The sequence below is a fragment of the Thunnus thynnus genome, chromosome 20 (genome assembly GCF_963924715.1).
Source record: "Thunnus thynnus chromosome 20, fThuThy2.1, whole genome shotgun sequence".
Classification (NCBI taxonomy): Eukaryota; Metazoa; Chordata; class Actinopteri; order Scombriformes; family Scombridae; genus Thunnus; species Thunnus thynnus.
Genome location: NC_089536.1, coordinates 26,147,648 through 26,165,278, shown reverse-complemented (window position 1 = coordinate 26,165,278; position 17,631 = coordinate 26,147,648). Strand labels below are relative to the sequence as shown.

The following is a 17,631-nucleotide window of genomic DNA, read 5'->3' as shown; positions in this document are numbered from 1 at the left end:
TTGAAATATTACCACAGTTTAAAGGAAAATGTAGTCTGCTATGTTGAAATATTAACACAGCTTTAAGGGAAATGTCAGCTATGTTGCAATATTAACGCATCTTTAAGGTAAAAGTTGGAATATTAACGCAGCTTCAAGGGGAAAGTTGGAACATTAACGCAGCTTTAAGCGAAATGTTGGAATATTAACGCATCTTTAAGGGAAAAGTTGGAACATTAACGCAGCTTTAAGCGAAATGTTGGAATATTAACGCAGCTTTAAGGGAAAAGTTGGAACATTAACGCAGCTTTAAGCGAAATGTTGGAATATTAACACTTGAATCAGAATTTTATGCCTGCGGTTGTCGCGGTGCTTTTATCGTGAAGGACTCAGGCCGGAAGTGTGGATGTCGCCGCTGGCGGCCCACAGACTGCAGAGGCTCCGGGGGGTTAGGAGCCGGATGGTGGAAAGCGTTTCCCTGCAGGATTAACCGTTTGGTTTTCAGACGGACCGTGGGGCTGTTTTCAAGGCTGACTCTTCACAAGATGGCCCCGACCAACGTCATTCATCAGTTCTCTTCAGAAGCGGGTAAATATACTCAGTTCTCACGGCTTTGACTGTTAGCTGTTAGCTTTAGCCTTCTGCCTCACTGAGTCTTAACTCACTGAACTGACTGCAATCCACTTGTTACACATGTGCGTGTGTGTGTGACAAGTTATACTCGCTAACTAGTGTTATTACATAGAAACCGGATGTGATATTTTATGTGCAGTTGGCTGATACAATAGCATATGTATGACTTACATATTGGTATTCAGTATATCAGAGCAGTTAATAAAGATAAACATGTAACAGATGTAATGCTGAGCATTATGATGACACCCTGACCTGATCTGAACCCACATCAGCACCCAGCTGAGCTAACCCAGTGACATTCACTATCCACATCTGGAGACTAATTTGCTTTTATTTCTACATATAATACCATGGTTGGATAGTTCACTGTTTTGCAGTCAGTATAATTGGGACCACTGTAAGTTTAAGTCATTTGTCTACATCAGTACCGTCATCATGAATAATAAGGATCAGAGAAAAGCTTTGCTGTATCACAACTTCAGAACTACTGAAGGCTTTACAATAGTTTTCATCATCCATTAATATGTCTCTTTTGATGAATCCATCATGGGTGTTGATTTTTGTGTTTGACATACATTGTCAGTGTAGTACACTTAGTGTCAATTCACATCAGAATGTGAGTAGATCTGCAACGATTAGTCAATTCATCGATTAGTTGTCAACTATTAGATTACTTGCCAACTATTTTGATAATAGATTAATCGTTTGAAATAATTTCTAAATTCTCTGATTCCTTCTCAAATGTGAATGTTCTCTGGTTTCTTTAGTCCTCTATGACACTAAACTGAATATCTTTGCGTTGTGGACTGTTGGTCAGTAGAAAACGAGACATTTGAGGTTGTGTCTTGGGTTTTGTGAAACAGTGATTTTTCATAATTTTCTGACATTTTATAGACCAAACAACTAATCAATTAATCAAGAAAATAATCGTAGGATTAGTCAATAATGAAAGTATTGATTAGTTGCAAACATATATGTGAGTAAGTCTGTGAGCTGATGCAACAGTTGGTGATCAAATCAAAGCAGCAGGACTAGTGTGAGCTTCTATCTGCAACTGTGGTTTGGGGGATGGTCAATAAATCAGTAAGGCTGATATACACAGATATAATGACATTAGTGTAGAAATAAGCTGACAAGTAAGAACAAATTGCTGTACAGAAATGCCAAGGATATGTTTGAGTTCTTCTGAGAAACAGTGTCTCTATTATATAGTTTGTCCACTAGTAAGCACTATTGCTTATTTTTACTTTGTAAAATGTCCTGTTCTTCACATTTCCTTCGTCACATTTTTCTATAATCTTATTTAAAGGATCCTGTTAGTAATGTGTTTATGTAAGAAAATTAATATCGGCCGATATATTGTTATTAATCTTACCACAAGATCCATTTAGTAGCTGTTCCGGAGCTTTTGACTATATCACATTATCCTCACCACTAGATGAAGGTTGCCAAGTTGTTATAGAATCTCACCACAAGGTCATTTAGTGGCTGGTCCGGAGCTTTTTATCATGTCAGATGACCTTTAATCACATAACACCACTTGGCAACTGGGCAAACGTCATCTGCTGATGAAGATCATGTGATATGAAAGCTCTGCAACAGATACTAAATGGACCTTGTGGTTAGACTGTTTTATCACCTGCTGTTTCCAAGATCAAGAAGGACCTTTTTAATAGTTACATAAATTAAGAGGATTCAAAAGAAGAGTATTCTCCTATTATTAATTTGTTTTTATTGATTTTCGACTCAAACTTTGTTTGCCAGCTGCTGTAAAACTGGTCTGACAGTAAATTTATTTGCAGGTTTATAATCAATATGAAGTCTGATCTTTTTTTTTTTCTTTTTTTTTTCAGAATGCAGTTGCCCATTGGAGTCCGAGCTGCGAGCAGTGCTGCAGCAAAGGATTATGGTCCTGGACGGAGGCATGGGAACCATGATCCAGCAGCACAAGCTTGAAGAGAAAGATTTCAGGGGAGACGAGTTTAAAGAGCATCCTCTCTCACTGAAGGGAAACAATGACCTGCTCAGTATCACACAGCCAGATGTCATTTACAACATACACAAGGTACTTCATCTAGGGGAGAAAACTAAAGAGTTGCACCAAGTGTTTGTATAGGTTTGTGTGTAAAGTCTTTCTTAAAGGATGGGTTCGCAATTTTTCAAGTGTGTCTTAAAACAACAGTCAGTCCACAATGTGTCCACACAGTCATTTAGTGCAAAAATGCATTTAAAAGTTGATCTGAAGCTTATTAGAGGCTTCTTTAAACTAATGATTTACTAAATCAGGTGGCACCATTAAAACTTGAGAAATGTAAATTGGTTGCAAGGCCAAAAGATAAAATAAACTTCACTGCCAATCATTTGTGAATGTATGTATGACTTTGTTTTATTTCTGTCTGCATACCTGGATAAATATGTGTGTTTTAGAATTGGTGGTATTCATGCAGTTTACAGTAAAAGAGAAATATATGATTATGCTAAGCTAACCAACATTGTTTGGTCATTTAGTCCGGGGGTTCTCAGGGGGTCATGAGACACTGATGGGGGGTCGCAAGATAATTTCCAGAAATCAAATAACATTTAAAAACCATTAAAAATACCTTATTTCAGCCATAAGTGTTACAAAAGATAGAAATTGTAGTTAAATTTAAAATAAAACCATGCAAATAAAAATGTCATCAGCCTTCCAATTTTCTTTGTCCTGACGCGAGCCCTGAGATGATTACAACAGACTAGCATCAGTTTCAGGTAAAATTACAGCACCACAGGAAACATTGCACATAGGTATTTTTTATGTGAACTAGCTCAAATCAATAGGCAAGGCTTTAAGCCTAGGATATTATTTTGTTAAAATGAAACATTGGTCAATACCGACCAAACGGGAGGGAGGAGAGCGCTGTGTTGGTAAGGATGACGCTCATCAGTAGGTGGACCAGCTTTCATCCAAGTGTTGAAAATATCAAGAATAATATATCCAGTATGGATTCACATTCTTTGTCGTCAATGAAGTACAACATTCCCAATATATAGTGTGCACTGAGGTGCTTGCACATGAGAGCCTGAAGCCTGTAAAAATTCTACAACACTTGAAAACCGAGCACCCCTCTCTGGCTACTAAACCAGTAGATTTTTTCCGCCGAAAGGAGCAAGAGTTGCAAGGCCAAAAGTAAGTCCTATCTAAACAAACAACAATCCCTGCTGAAGCTCAAAAGGCATCATGTGAGGTGGCATATTTAATAGCACAGGCAAAAAAGCCACACACGATGTGGGAAACCCTAATCAAACCTGCTGCTGTAGGTACAAGTCAGCCTGTGCGTGGAGATAAACTGGCCTGTGAGCCAGAATCACTGCTGCTTTTCTGATGGGACCATTGCCCAGCGCATCACCAACCTAGCCAGGACATAAAGTGTCAGCTGGTTGGCAGAGTGAGAAAATGTCAACAGACTTTGACAGTTACGGGGCAGAAAACCTCAGTCAGGTGCTGTGGTTATTTTATGCATCTGTTCAAAATTCCAACCGTAAAACCTACTGGATTGCCAATAACATAGCAATTAGGGCTGGGATATGTTGACACTTCTCAAAGTTTGACATAATAAATTGTGCTACCTTTAAATCCAGCAAGACGGTATTTAGGTCTGTAATTAAAAACCTTTGCAAAAACGACAACCATGTCAGTCAGCACCACCCCCCATCTCAGCTACAGATTACAGATTCAGCTGGCAAGATGAGGCAGAGATGGGAATCAAGAGACTCTTTCATTTTGAAACAGGATGAGAATGGCAATGAGTACATTTTTCTCACCCACAAAGCTGAGACCAAGAACCACAAAGATGCCCAAGATCCATATAAAGAAAATTACAGGGGGTGCATCTTCACTCAGCCTGTCAATCCAAACTGCCCTGTTGCCAGTTTTAAAAAGTATTTATCCCTTTGTCCTCCCGAGATTAAAGCTTTCTACACTTACCCACTAAAAAAAGACCAACAGCTACTGAACAGACAAGCAGTGTGATACTCTTATGAGCCCATGGGGCACAATACCCTTGGGCAAATTTTACCCCAAATTAGCCAGCCAGGCTTTCAAAGAGGTACACCATCACAGCTTGAGGAGCTAAGCTATCCAACCCCTCTCTCAGGCTGGTCTTGAGAGTAGGGAGATAATGTCTGTGACTGGGCACAGATCTTAGGGCAGCCTGAGGAGCTACTGGGCTCCAACCATTACAGAAAGGGAAAAGTGGAGCAAGATCCTGTCCTCCAATCCAGGCAACGGCAGCAGATCGGGTGAGCGCCTCTCCTAGTTGCCCGTCGCCTCTTACTAAGTTAATAAACAGGATAATATATAGCGAATGGGTCGTCATTCAACCCTAACCCTGTCAGGGTTTATTTCCCAGTAATGACCCGTTCGCTGTACATGATCCCTTACATATAAAATAATATTATGGTTGTAAGGCTGTTGTGTTTTGTGTTGTCATTATGCTCGTGCTCTGATAGGCCTATTAGTGTGTGTGCATGCAACGTTTGTATGCTTTCAACCACCTCCGGGGATAGTGGGGTAGTGAGTCTCTGGCACCGTGATTTTGGGGTTATGGGGATGAAAAGTTTGGGAATCCCTCATTTAGTCTAACATTATTGGTTTTGTAATTTGAGATATATTGTGTTTTTTTTCTGTGAAATGTAATGTAAAGTGTCAGGTCAGATATGTTGACTAAATTCCATATTCTATAAAGACGTGGCAGATGTGGTACCCTTGCATTTTATTAAAATAATGCACCATTTGCCCTGAACAGTGTCGAAATTAAAAGGTATTTTATTATCAATGCATGTCCATGTTTGGTTTGCAGTGGAACAAAACTTAAAAAAAGTTGTGAAAATAACTGAATTCATGCTTATTCTATAAAGACATTCTATAATAGCCTGGACAAAATTATTGGTACACTTTAGAAGTTGTGAGAAATAAGTGATTCGTAGTGATACTTTAAGCAGACTATTGTGTTTTAATTAGTATCACAGGTGTTTTCAATTTTATAATCACTCATGCAGCCAGTTTAAAAGGAGAAATTGACTCACTCTGTTGTTTTGTGTCACTGTGTGCATCACATTGGTCTGAAGACATTAGAAAAAAGGTAATAGCCAAGCATGGTCAACGTAAAGGTTACAAGATCATCTCCATAGAGCTTTATATTCCTGTGACCACTGTTGCCAATATTATTAAGTATAAGGCCCATGGAACTGTAGCCAACATCTCTGGACACGGTCGCAAGAAGAAAATTAACCTGAGATTGAACAGAGGGATTGCTCGAATGGTTGAGAAAGAACCAAAGAAAACGTCTATACAGATCCAAGCTGATCTTCAGGTTCAAGGTACAATAGTTTCAAGTTGCAACATCTGTGGCTGTCTGAAACTTGCAGCTGGGAGATGGGACCCATCAAACTGAGAGAATTGGAGCAGTTTTGTCAACAAGAGTGGGCCAAACTATCAGTGGAGAAGTGGAGAAACCTTATTCAGAGTTACAAAAAGCACTTGACTGCAGTTTTTTGCCTCCAAAGGCTGTGCTACAAAATATTAAGTCCATGCCATTTTCATTTGTTTTATTCTATTAAATAATATGTTAAGTTGTAAATCAAAAGCAAAGTTTCAGTTATATTCAGTGTAAAATAAAGGATTATGGATACCATATACTTCTGTCAGTTTCAACTTAAGACAGAGAAAATTTAGTTTTTTTTAAAAAAAAGGTGGAAGGGTACCAATATTTTCAGCCATGTCCGTATTATATTGTGGTGCAACCGTTTTAAATTTAGTGATACATAAATCTGCACTGAGTAACACTTTAAAACAAAGCTGAATTTGAATTTATGAACAGCTGCAGCTGTTCATCCGAAACACATTTACTCAATTACTTTTAGTTGTGTGGAGTCATGAAATTATTTTCAGTTTCGTTGTTGTGGTTGCTCAAAACCAACATGTCTTAAAGAGGTAATGTTGCTCTGGATAATCCACAGCGCTCACCATGAACTACTGCCTGCCAAAAAAGTAGTTCCTGTCCCTGTGAAAAGTGTCCTCACTGAGGAGAGATGTGACCTGTGCTCTGCTTTGTGTTTAAAGGAGTACCTGCAGGCCGGAGCTGACATCATAGAGACCAACACATTCAGCAGCACTTCCATCGCTCAGGCAGACTATGGACTGGAACAAATGGTATGATGTGATGATGACACTGCTAGACCGCTGTGGTCAACTCATGCAGTTATGTGGTAGTAGAAACAAAGGTCAGGTACACAGACAAGGTGGTGTTAAGTGAATAACCTGATGAACCACTTCTCAGAATCAGAACTACCCCCATTTACTCATTTCTGCGTATAGCTACACACTCTTTACCCACTTCTGTGACCTTGCTGTTATCTTCACACTTGGCAGAGACGGCTGAAACACAGACTCTCTCCAAACATACCTTATTAAATGCACTGCAGTAATACAACAGACTGACTCTCCTGAGCAAACCCAGCTGTTATTATAAACTCTTGACTGTTTGAACAGAACAGATGCTGTTTATCAGTGCAACAGGTCAAGCAGCAGTAAATCAGCTTTGGAAAAGTTTGGGTGGAGGACATGTTTGACCACAGAAACATGCAGGCCAAGACGTTGCATTACTTTTTATTTAGTTTTAGTCTTGTTTTTGTTGTTAAAAAAGTTTTTAAAAAAAATCATTGTAGTTTCCGTTGACAACATTGATAGTGGAGACAAAACCAGAGCTAAAAGGAGAGTGAATGCTGGCCTTACATTCATCAGATTGATACACTGGTCTGTCTGCTGGAGGGAAAAAACTATTTGCTAACAAGTTCACCATTAGAAATTCATTAATGTAGCTTTAAGGACCTTAAGGGGAAACTTTGCCAGTTTTCACCCAGCATTGTATCATTACAGTGTGGGTAGTGTATGCCAATGAACAAAGTTTAACTTCCCTCCATGTTGCCTGCACCCAGAGCTCTCCACTTGTTTGCTGGCAAAAGTCCATCTCCAGGATTGATCCAGAAGAGCTGAATCTAACACAAAAAACAACTAGTTTTACAATATAATGTCGGAGCAGAGATGTGGTGCTACTGTTGCAACTTATGAGGTTGAATTTAGTGCTGTGGAATCAGACAAAAGAGTGTGGAGGAGAAAGTGACCATGGGAGCTGTAGCAGCTGAGAGAGAGGTGCCTACAGCCGGACAGGCGACTGTACCATCGACCGGTGAAGACTGTCAGGCAGAATGGAGACAGACAGAAAACTCTACGCTGCAACAAACTTTGCGGTGCTTTGGTAAACCTGACTTTGTTTTCTGACCGAATATTATATTGGACTTTGCCAACTCTGAATACAGAACCACAGTGACTGTGTTACCTGTAACTTAGTACCTACACTTGGTAAGTTTGCATTGGTTCACATAACGTAACTGACTGCAGTGCGACGTTTGTGTTGTGATCCTTGCACGTCAGTACGATGTATCCAGACTCCATCAGGAAAAATGTTTTGTAAATGAAAATAAGCCTCAGTAAAGAGACATAATGCTGCTGTTCACTAACTTTGTCTTTGGTGCTCTGCTGGCTGTGAACACACCGTCAGTAAAGTCAGTCAGTCTGATTGGACGGGACGCACACAATGCATTCTGGTTGTTGTAGGATTCCCTCTTAAGAGCAACAAGGGGAATCTACAGCCTCTTTCTCAGTTTTCTCTAGTCATAGGACACCAACTAAAAAATAATTGCACATTTTTACTATATAGGTGACCTAGTTTTAAGAAACCATCATATTCACAGCGGTAAATTTTCTCTTGAAGCATTCACCATTAGTGTGTGCAAATTCCAAAAAAAAACTAAAGTTCAACTAAGTTCTAAGTTCTAAACTAAGTTCAAGTTTAATTTGCACATTCAGTCAATTTCACATTTAATTTCATTCATTTCATTTCTTTTATTTTGACAGCAATTTTCAATTATCATCAGTTTCATTTTCAATCATGAAAATGTACATCGCATTTCATAATTTGATTTTTGTTGCACATGTAAATTACACACATATGGAAAATTAAGTTTTCAGTTTGATTAAATAATTGAATTTTGATATTGTCAGCCATAGACTGCAATATAATGTGTTTGTGTGTGCAGGCTTACCGCCTCAACAGGGCATCAGCGGAGCTGGCAAGGAGGGCAGCCGATGATGTTACCAAACAAACTGGTTAGTTCATTTGCAGCATTATAGCAACACAACAAGTACATAGATGTATAACCCCTCTTTTGTCTGACTGTGGGGGATTCCTTATGTATGTTATCTGTAATACACTGTAATCTGTGTGTGTTATCAGGTTGTAAACGCTATGTGGCCGGGGCAGTGGGTCCCACCAATAAAACCCTGTCTGTATCACCGTCGGTGGAGAGACCTGACTTCAGGAACATCAGTAAGATCACCTGCCAGGTTTTTAAATAGTCTTTGTGCTTCATTAGGCAGTAGACACTGAAGACTGTGAGTAAATAGTGCTGAATGACTTAAGGGCTCCAAGTGAAATGTACACATCTTGAAGAAGGCCTGAGGGCCAAAACTTCATCCAAATAAAAGAGAAATACATATGGAGGCAGAGTGTGCAACACTTTTTTCCTGCTTCTAAGTCTGCTTTCAGTGATCAGCACCTCACTACAACCCTTGGTGTACGTTACTTTTCCACGATGTAATTACGTCCTCATCATGAACTTGGACAGCAGAAATGTACATAATATCATGTCCTCGTGCTTTATTTGTTTCTTTGCATCTGCTTTGTGTCAGTTTGTGACTTTTGTTGTTGACTTTTGTGTTTATGATGACTGACGTTATCCCTAAACCCAGTCACAGGACAGGGAATGCACACTGTCTATATAGTATTCATATGGAATCCCAGTTCAGAATCCAGAAGAATAATACCACCATGCAAACCATTTAAATCTGTGTGTGTGTGCGTGTCTTCCACAGCCTTCGATGAGCTCGTAGAAGCCTACTCAGAGCAGGTCAGGGGTTTATTAGACGGAGGAGCAGACATCCTCTTGGTTGAAACCATCTTCGACACTGCCAACGCTAAGGTACCTCTCATCTGGTTTGGTTGGATTGATTTAAATGTGTCCATTAATCAATTTATCTCACACGATTGATTGTCTTCTTCTAGTAAATACTTGAATCATTTCACAGATTCCTGGACGACTACATGCACATTGAGAGCTTGTTGAAAGCCCATGATAATGTTGTAAAGGGATAGCACAAAAACATTTTGTGGGTTCAGTAGTTAATGGCACCACTGTACAGTTGTATGGTTTTAATTTGAGTGTAATTTTCTCTTTACAAATGACATTATACTAGAAATAATGCATTTATCTCTATTCTCTATCAAATACAGTGTATAATTTATGTAACCTCAGTCATTATCTCATGTTTTTCTTTACAGGCTGCCTTATTTGCCATTGACCTGCTGTTTGAAAAGAAGTACGAAAGAAAACCCATATTTGTAGGTCCATGATATTTTACTCATATTCTCTTCCATATATATTCTGATAGCATTTTATGCATGGGGTGAGGGGTGTACAAACTACATTTTATTACACTGAAATGTATCAATGTGGCTTAGCAAATACCTATAAAGTTTTGGAGCAAAAAGATGGACATCTTGGCCTGAATAAGGGCTGTGGTTTTCATTTGAGAGATACTGTGTTTAAATGCTGTTCTTGCTCTCATGTCTCACTCATCGTATAGATCTCAGGGACCATAGTTGACCGGAGTGGAAGAACTCTGTCTGGTCAGACAGGAGAGGCTTTTGTAGTGAGTGTATCCCACACTAAACCACTATGGTGAGTAACTGTAGATCACACAGAACTACTCACTATGACTAAATCAGTGTTGTAATACCAATCCTGACAATAACATGACTGTGTTCCACTACCGGTCTGAACTTCTTACTGGTTTTATGCCTCTGTGTTTTGCAGTATTGGTCTGAACTGTGCCTTGGGGGCCGCAGAGATGAGGCCCTTCATTGAGGTCATAGGAAAGAGCACCACAGCTTTCATTATCTGTTATCCCAATGCGGGTAAGCCACACTCACTAAACAACTACATCTTCAACACAGCACAGGCCTGAAACAGCTTACAGTATAGTTGAAATCTCACTATAAAGCACTCAGGGCTTACATCCACATTTTACAATCAAATATTCAGTTCTATACAAAGGTTTGTGTTCCTCAGCTCAAAGTGTTAGAATGACTAGTGACAGCTGGTGAACTGATGGTACGGAGTCCAGAATGTGTTCATTTCATTTTTAGCTATCTCGCTACACACATCTTACACATCTTTAGATTAAAGTGATGATGAAATTGAAATAAAAGTAGATTGAATAAAAAGTAAAGTGTTAATACCCTTTTGATATTTATTGTGCAATTCAATTTTATTTTTTTTAATTATTATTTGATTATTTAAGATAGCATAAGGACAAGTAATTGAATTATATTTTAATTTAATTTTATAACTGAGATTAATAATGTATGATTTCAAACCAAATGTAATTATTACATTTATAGCAGCTTTTTAAAAAATGTATCAACTTATTAATTCCTTTTAATTAGATACTGTCTGTAAAATTCTATAGCAATTCAGGTAGCACACTCCAGGCTCCATAAGACCTTACCTCAGTATGGTACACATTACAACATGTGTCCAGATTAAACATTGACACAGACAGGCTTTATTGCAGGACTGTAGTTGTTTTGGGTCTGTTTCCTGAATGGAGAGGTGTCCCTTACCTCTGATTGATTTGAACCTGCTGGTCTTTCTAAGCAGATGTAGCACACAGACCTTTGGCCCAATTCAGGTTGCGTCATTTGTCATGATGTCATGATATCTGTGTTCTTTTGTTTGTCAGGTCTTCCCAACACATTCGGAGGGTATGATGAAACTCCAACAGTAACAGCCTCCAATTTAAAGGTTCTCTTCTCTTCTCTTCTCTTCCCCTATCTTCTCTTCTCTTCTCTTCTCTTCTCTTCTCTTTTCTTCTCTTCTCTTCTCTTCTCTTCTCTTCTCTTCTCTTCTCTTCTCTTCTCTTCTCTTCTCTTCTCTTCTCTTTTCTTCTCTTCTCTTCTCTTCTCTTCTCTTCTCTTCTCTTCTCTTCTCTTCTCTTCTCTTCTCTTCTCTTCTCTTCTCTTCTCTTCTCTCTCTACACATTATACTGATGTCTAAGTCAAGATGACATGATATGTCAAGCCCTCTCTCTCCCTCTATCCCCATGTTTCCCATCACTCTCTAGTGTCAGAACTGCCCAATAAATGCAAAATGCCACAAAAGCAGTCAAAAAAGCAAGCAATTTAGGTTCTGATGAGAGAAAATACTCCACAAAACACCCATAAAGTTCTAGTTTTGGGTTAAAATTTTGGGAAATGCATTCTTGGCTTTCTTTCTAAGAGTGAGGTGGATATCAGTCACATGTCTGTGTGTTCAGTATGGATCAGGTTGAAGTTAGCCTAGTTTAGCACAAAGCACACTGGAAGCAGGGGGAAACAACTAGCCTGGTTCTGTATAAAATACACCCACCAACATCTCCTAAAACTCACTGATTAACATGTATCTCTTGTTTAGTCCATACACAAACAGAAGTGTAAAAATGTTGTAGTTGCAGGGAGAGATAAGACTTTATTGATCCCTTAATAGAAATTCACATGTTACAGCAGCACAGAGACAGACTGAGGGGTAAGGAAACAAATGGAGAACTTCTTGAATTAAATACATAAAAAAAATTGGAGAGATGACATTAAAAGGCTAAATACAGTATACCTTACATCTCACCTAATCTCAGACTATATAAGTGAATTTTGTAAATATTTGTACAAAAGTCCAAAAGTGCATATAGGTATGAATGTAAGTAAAATATATACAGTAGTAATACCTTAATAAAGCATATAATTGTGTATTTATATGTAGAAATCAAAGAGAATACTGTGATATAACATTAAATATAATAATATAAAAGCACAATAATAATAGTAGTAATATAGTATTGTTATATAGTAATATACGTAATATATGATGTACAGTAAAATAGTGGTATAGGTATGTCACTACTTCTTATACTACTACTCCTGTAGTTGTAATAATACAAGTAATATGAATCATGGACAAGGTGCAGGTATATTGTTGTAAAGTGCTTGTTACAGTGTGCAACATTAAGCCAAATACGACTCCACAGGTATTAGTGAGTTGTGTGTTTTTGGCTAGGCTAAACACATCCTGACCCACCACCACACTTAACACACAGACTGATATCCAGCTCTTCATATCTTATTCTCTGATACAAGTATTTCATATTTTTAAACTATTTACATAAATTAGTCATTTTGAGTCATTTTAAACTTAAAGTCATGGACACCATGAAGTGTTTTTTCCTCAGTCTTTCCGTGTGTTTTCTTTTCCTGTTGTTTTTGCCAGAACTCCTGAAAAAAAGACACAGGTATCAAGAGAGAATCCTGGTTAAATTGATTTTAAATTAAGTTAGCCAAGTAACCCAAGCTGACCCTGTCTGCCTCATTGCTGCAGCTAAGTTTTTGCTTCTTTCTGCAGGAGTTTGCTATGGACGGACTTGTGAATATTGTGGGAGGCTGTTGTGGGACCACTCCAGAACACATCAGGTCACTGTCATGTTTCTCACAAGTGAAAAAAAAAAGTTTGTATTACGTTTAATACAATACATTTTAAAAATCCCTCTCATCCTCCCTCCTCATACAGAGCCATATCTGAAGCCGTCAAACACTGCCAGCCAAGAGCTCCTGCTGCTGATATTTATAAAGACTACTTGCTGCTCTCAGGTATTAAAACCTCCTCTTACCACCTGTGAAGTCTGCTGTAAAGCTTGGGGATAAGAATGGTCTCAAATACAATATGAACCCGATACGATGTATTTATATGATGTGTTGATGTACTTTGTGTTTTTGTCCTGTGTTATACTGCTGCACAACCAGTTGCCCTTTGGGGACAAATAAAGTAATAATTGAATTGAATTCAGTCATGTCATACTCTCTACTCTGCTGCTCTCACAACATAGTTCATCCTTTCCCTGCTAGGCTTTTAATTTGAAACATGTGTAGGAAGTATTGAGTGTCATTGATAATAGTTTTAGAGCCCAAAAAACTGGAAGGTGAAGTGACTCAAAGCAGAATTTGTGTTAAAAAGAGAGAGAGAGAGCAGCAGAGTGATGAGTATGACATGTTGTCATAGTACAGGTCATTCCACACTCCTCAGGGTTTTTTTCCCTGTGTTTATTTGCATTCTTTATTTTTTTATGCACAACATACCGCCCGCTAATAGTTGATACCATTATTTGAATACTGGCTCTTATTTGAGAATTTACAGTACAGCTGTGGGTCAAGCTTGAAACAAAATTGAAAATATGTTTCAAATATATAAACCAATTAAATTCTATATCCAGTGAAGCTGAAACCCACTGCCCTTCTTGTAATCCCTGTTTATTTAAAATGTAGGATGCTAATGAGGTAAAATGTCTACCTGATTTCTAGGTTTAGAGCCGTTCAGGATCGGCCCTTACACCAACTTTGTAAACATTGGCGAACGCTGCAACGTGGCTGGGTCACGCAAGTTCGCCAAGTTGATCATGGCAGGAAACTATGAGGTGAGGCAGACATTATTCCTTGCAGTCACATAATGAGCATAGGTGAAAGTCTAGGTAGCATATAACTTTATTTGGTATGTGCTTCCCTCTTTGTTGTTCAGGAGGCTCTAAGCATTGCTAAGACCCAGGTGGAGATGGGAGCACAGGTCCTGGATATAAACATGGATGAGGGGATGCTGGAGGGGCCAACAGCCATGGCCCAATTCTGTAACTTCATTGCATCTGAGCCAGACATCTCACGGGTACGAGGTTTAAAGGCTAAGAAAATGAATACATACAATTATCATTAAGCTGTTTTATCCAGTTTACTATAATATATATATATATATATATATATATATATATATATATATATATATATATATAGCAATATTATATATTACAGAAATACAGTGGTGTGAAAAAGTGTTTGCCCCCTTCCTGATTTCTTTTTTTTTTTTTGCATGTTCATCACACCTATATGTTTCAGATCATCAAACAAATTTGAATATAAGACAAAGACAACACAAGTAAACACAAAATGCAGTTTTTAAATGAAGGTTTTTATTATTAAGGGAAAACAAAATCCAAACCTACATGGCCCTGTGTGAAAAAGTGATTGCCCCCTACTCAACTTGCAATGAGTCTTTTACAACGCTGTGGAGGAATTTTGGCCCACTCATCTTTGCAAATTGTTGTAATTCAGCCACATTGGAGGGTTTTCGAGCATGAACAATTCCTTTTGTGTTGTGTGCCATGTACCCTTACCAAACTACACAGGGAAAAGAAACGGTAAAAAAAAAGTTGGAGACCATGGGATATGGTCAAACATAGAGCTAGGCTGATGAATTCAATATTAGGTTATTGCAGATATATTGACACTGGTGGACAGAAATGTCTAACTAGGTTTGAAGTCGTTTAGAAAAAGTGTCACCATTAAGTAGTTTGTCAAGCAGAGAGCAACTTTATTCTTCATATGTAAAAATGTCATGCCAGTAAGTACCTTGATCACTGTAAAAAAAAAAAGCTAAAGCTAGAAAGTGATAGTTGATTTGAGAATATTTTATAATAATTAATATTTTGATAGGATAGGATGGATTGGGCACTGCAAACACTTAGTGACCAGTCATTTTTGTTGGTTTGGTAACATCACAGTCATTGGTTATTATGATTAACTGCCAATTCTGATTGTCATCTGATTAACGAGAGCACCCCTGTGCATCAGGAGCTGGTGTGTGAGCCTGGCCAGTGAATACAAACTTGTTGCAGAGTCTCAGAATCAGTCATTTGTAGACAAAACTCTTCTGCACTTTGACCCCAGATACAACATTAACCATCACCTCCAGTTGGTCTTAACTTTTCCTTCATATTTTTTGTCCTGAAAATGTCTCATTTGGCATATGAACCTGTTCATTACTAATAAACAAAGCTGCTCAATAAATGAGAAACAGTATCCCCCTCTCCTCCCCAGGTTCCTCTGTGTATTGACTCCTCTAACTTCTCAGTGATTGAAGCTGGGTTGAAATGCTGTCAGGGGAAGTGTATAGTGAACAGTATCAGTCTGAAGGAAGGGGAGCAGGAGTTCCTGCTCAGAGCTGCCACTGTGAAGCGCTACGGAGCTGCTGTGGTGGTCATGGCCTTCGATGAGGAAGGACAGGTGAGAAGGCAAACATACACACATCGTCACACACAAACAAACACACTCTTGTCCTCTGACGAGTGTGCCGTCCTCTCCAGGCCACAGATACAGAGCGTAAAGTGGAGATCTGCACTCGAGCCTACAAGCTGCTGATCAGCAAAGTAGGGTTTGACCCCAACGACATCATCTTTGACCCCAACATCCTCACCATCGGCACAGGCATGGAGGAACACAACGAATACGCCATCAACTTCATCAGGGCCACCAAGCTTATCAAGGTAACGCTCCTGTCAGTCCCAAGAAGCATTCACCCAAGTTCAACTAACTAACTAACTGCTGGACACAAAATGCATACTGCATACTTAATCACTGGCGCCAAACTAGTTGTCAAGTTGTAGTTCTAAACTGACATTTAAGTTGAGCTCAAAGAAACTTTTCCCCTTCAGGAGATGATTGTGAAAACAAACTCTGCACATACATCAGACTGTACAGAGAAGGTCAAACATCACAGTGAAGTAACAAGAAGAAAAATACATTTTTCTTCAAATTTTTTTCACACCATTGGGCTTCTCTTACTCCCAAGCTACTCCCTCAGCAATCTCATTTCTCATACCTGCAACCAACCATTTCATATATGGAGGATTTTTGGAGCTCTACAGAGCGTGGTTGGGGCATTACCTGACAGGCAAAATTCAGGGCAAAAAGTTGGCTTGTTCAACTTCATTGCTAGCTACATTATATGCACAAATTACTGGATACCAACTAGAACAGGAACCCTCATGAACTCATGACTGCATGTTAAGCCATATTTACTGAGCAAAATAAAACTTCAAGCTCTAAAAATAATAATTTTCTTATTGGAATTATTTTTTAAGTATGATCTATATGTTTCTTGCTGACTTGCTATTTTGAAACATTACCTCGGTTCATTGCAAAATAACACAAAGATTATAAACGGCATCATTACTTTTTTAGAAAAGATACAATAATCACAGTATAATTTCAGATCCAGGTTGGATTCCATCATACATTTTTATGTGTGTGTGTCTGTGTCTGTGTGTGTGTGTGTGTGTGTGTGTGTGTGTGTGTGTGTGTGTGTGTGTGTGTGTGTGTGTGTGTAGGAGACATTACCAAGAGCCAGGGTGAGCGGAGGTCTGTCCAACCTGTCCTTCTCCTTCAGAGGAATGGAAGCCATCAGAGAAGCTATGCATGGAGCTTTTCTCTACCACGCTATCAAGGTAAACACTGACACACACTGTTCCATCCACAGACCTCACTGTCATCACAGCTAATATTGTACAGAGCAGTCAGACAGGCTGGAAACAAACCATCAGTTTATCCACATGATCTCAACCTCTTTATTTGGAGGTCAAACTGAAGTTGAACAGACCTGAAATGTTGCTAATAATCCGTCATTGCATTGTCTTTAAACTGTGATGGATGTTTACACCAGACAGTTTGGAAAATTTGACTTGATTTAAAGGAATGATGACAAGAGCTTTGAAAATAATACTTAAGTTGTAATAAACTAGAATGATCCTGTGTGTGGATGCTAACGGTGTCACTCTCTCAGGATGGTATGGATATGGGCATAGTGAATGCTGGGAACCTGCCGGTGTATGATGACATCGATAAAGAGCTGCTGTTACTGTGTGAAAACCTGATCTGGAACAGAGATGCTGATGCTACTGAGAAACTACTGGCCTACGCACAGGTACACACACACACACACTTACAATACAGT

At 38.8% G+C, this 17,631-nt stretch overlaps 1 protein-coding gene across 2 annotated transcripts in view; it reads left to right on the top strand.

Annotated features, from left to right (window-relative positions):
• The first annotated feature begins 379 nt into the window (after nt 1–379).
• mtr (5-methyltetrahydrofolate-homocysteine methyltransferase) overlaps nt 380–17,631 on the top strand; it is a 36,609-nt gene continuing 19,357 nt past the window's right edge. For both annotated transcript variants that reach the window (XM_067575693.1, XM_067575694.1), the window contains exons 1-18: nt 380–567; nt 2,469–2,680; nt 6,716–6,805; nt 8,752–8,821; nt 8,949–9,041; nt 9,587–9,693; nt 10,053–10,112; nt 10,358–10,452; nt 10,588–10,688; nt 11,516–11,577; nt 13,204–13,271; nt 13,369–13,448; nt 14,157–14,269; nt 14,371–14,511; nt 15,720–15,905; nt 15,986–16,165; nt 17,009–17,125; nt 17,461–17,601. In XM_067575693.1, the coding sequence (XP_067431794.1) occupies nt 525–567; nt 2,469–2,680; nt 6,716–6,805; nt 8,752–8,821; nt 8,949–9,041; nt 9,587–9,693; nt 10,053–10,112; nt 10,358–10,452; nt 10,588–10,688; nt 11,516–11,577; nt 13,204–13,271; nt 13,369–13,448; nt 14,157–14,269; nt 14,371–14,511; nt 15,720–15,905; nt 15,986–16,165; nt 17,009–17,125; nt 17,461–17,601 (1,959 nt within the window). In that variant the 5' untranslated portion in view covers nt 380–524. The remainder of the gene's footprint in view (nt 568–2,468; nt 2,681–6,715; nt 6,806–8,751; nt 8,822–8,948; nt 9,042–9,586; nt 9,694–10,052; nt 10,113–10,357; nt 10,453–10,587; nt 10,689–11,515; nt 11,578–13,203; nt 13,272–13,368; nt 13,449–14,156; nt 14,270–14,370; nt 14,512–15,719; nt 15,906–15,985; nt 16,166–17,008; nt 17,126–17,460; nt 17,602–17,631) is intronic.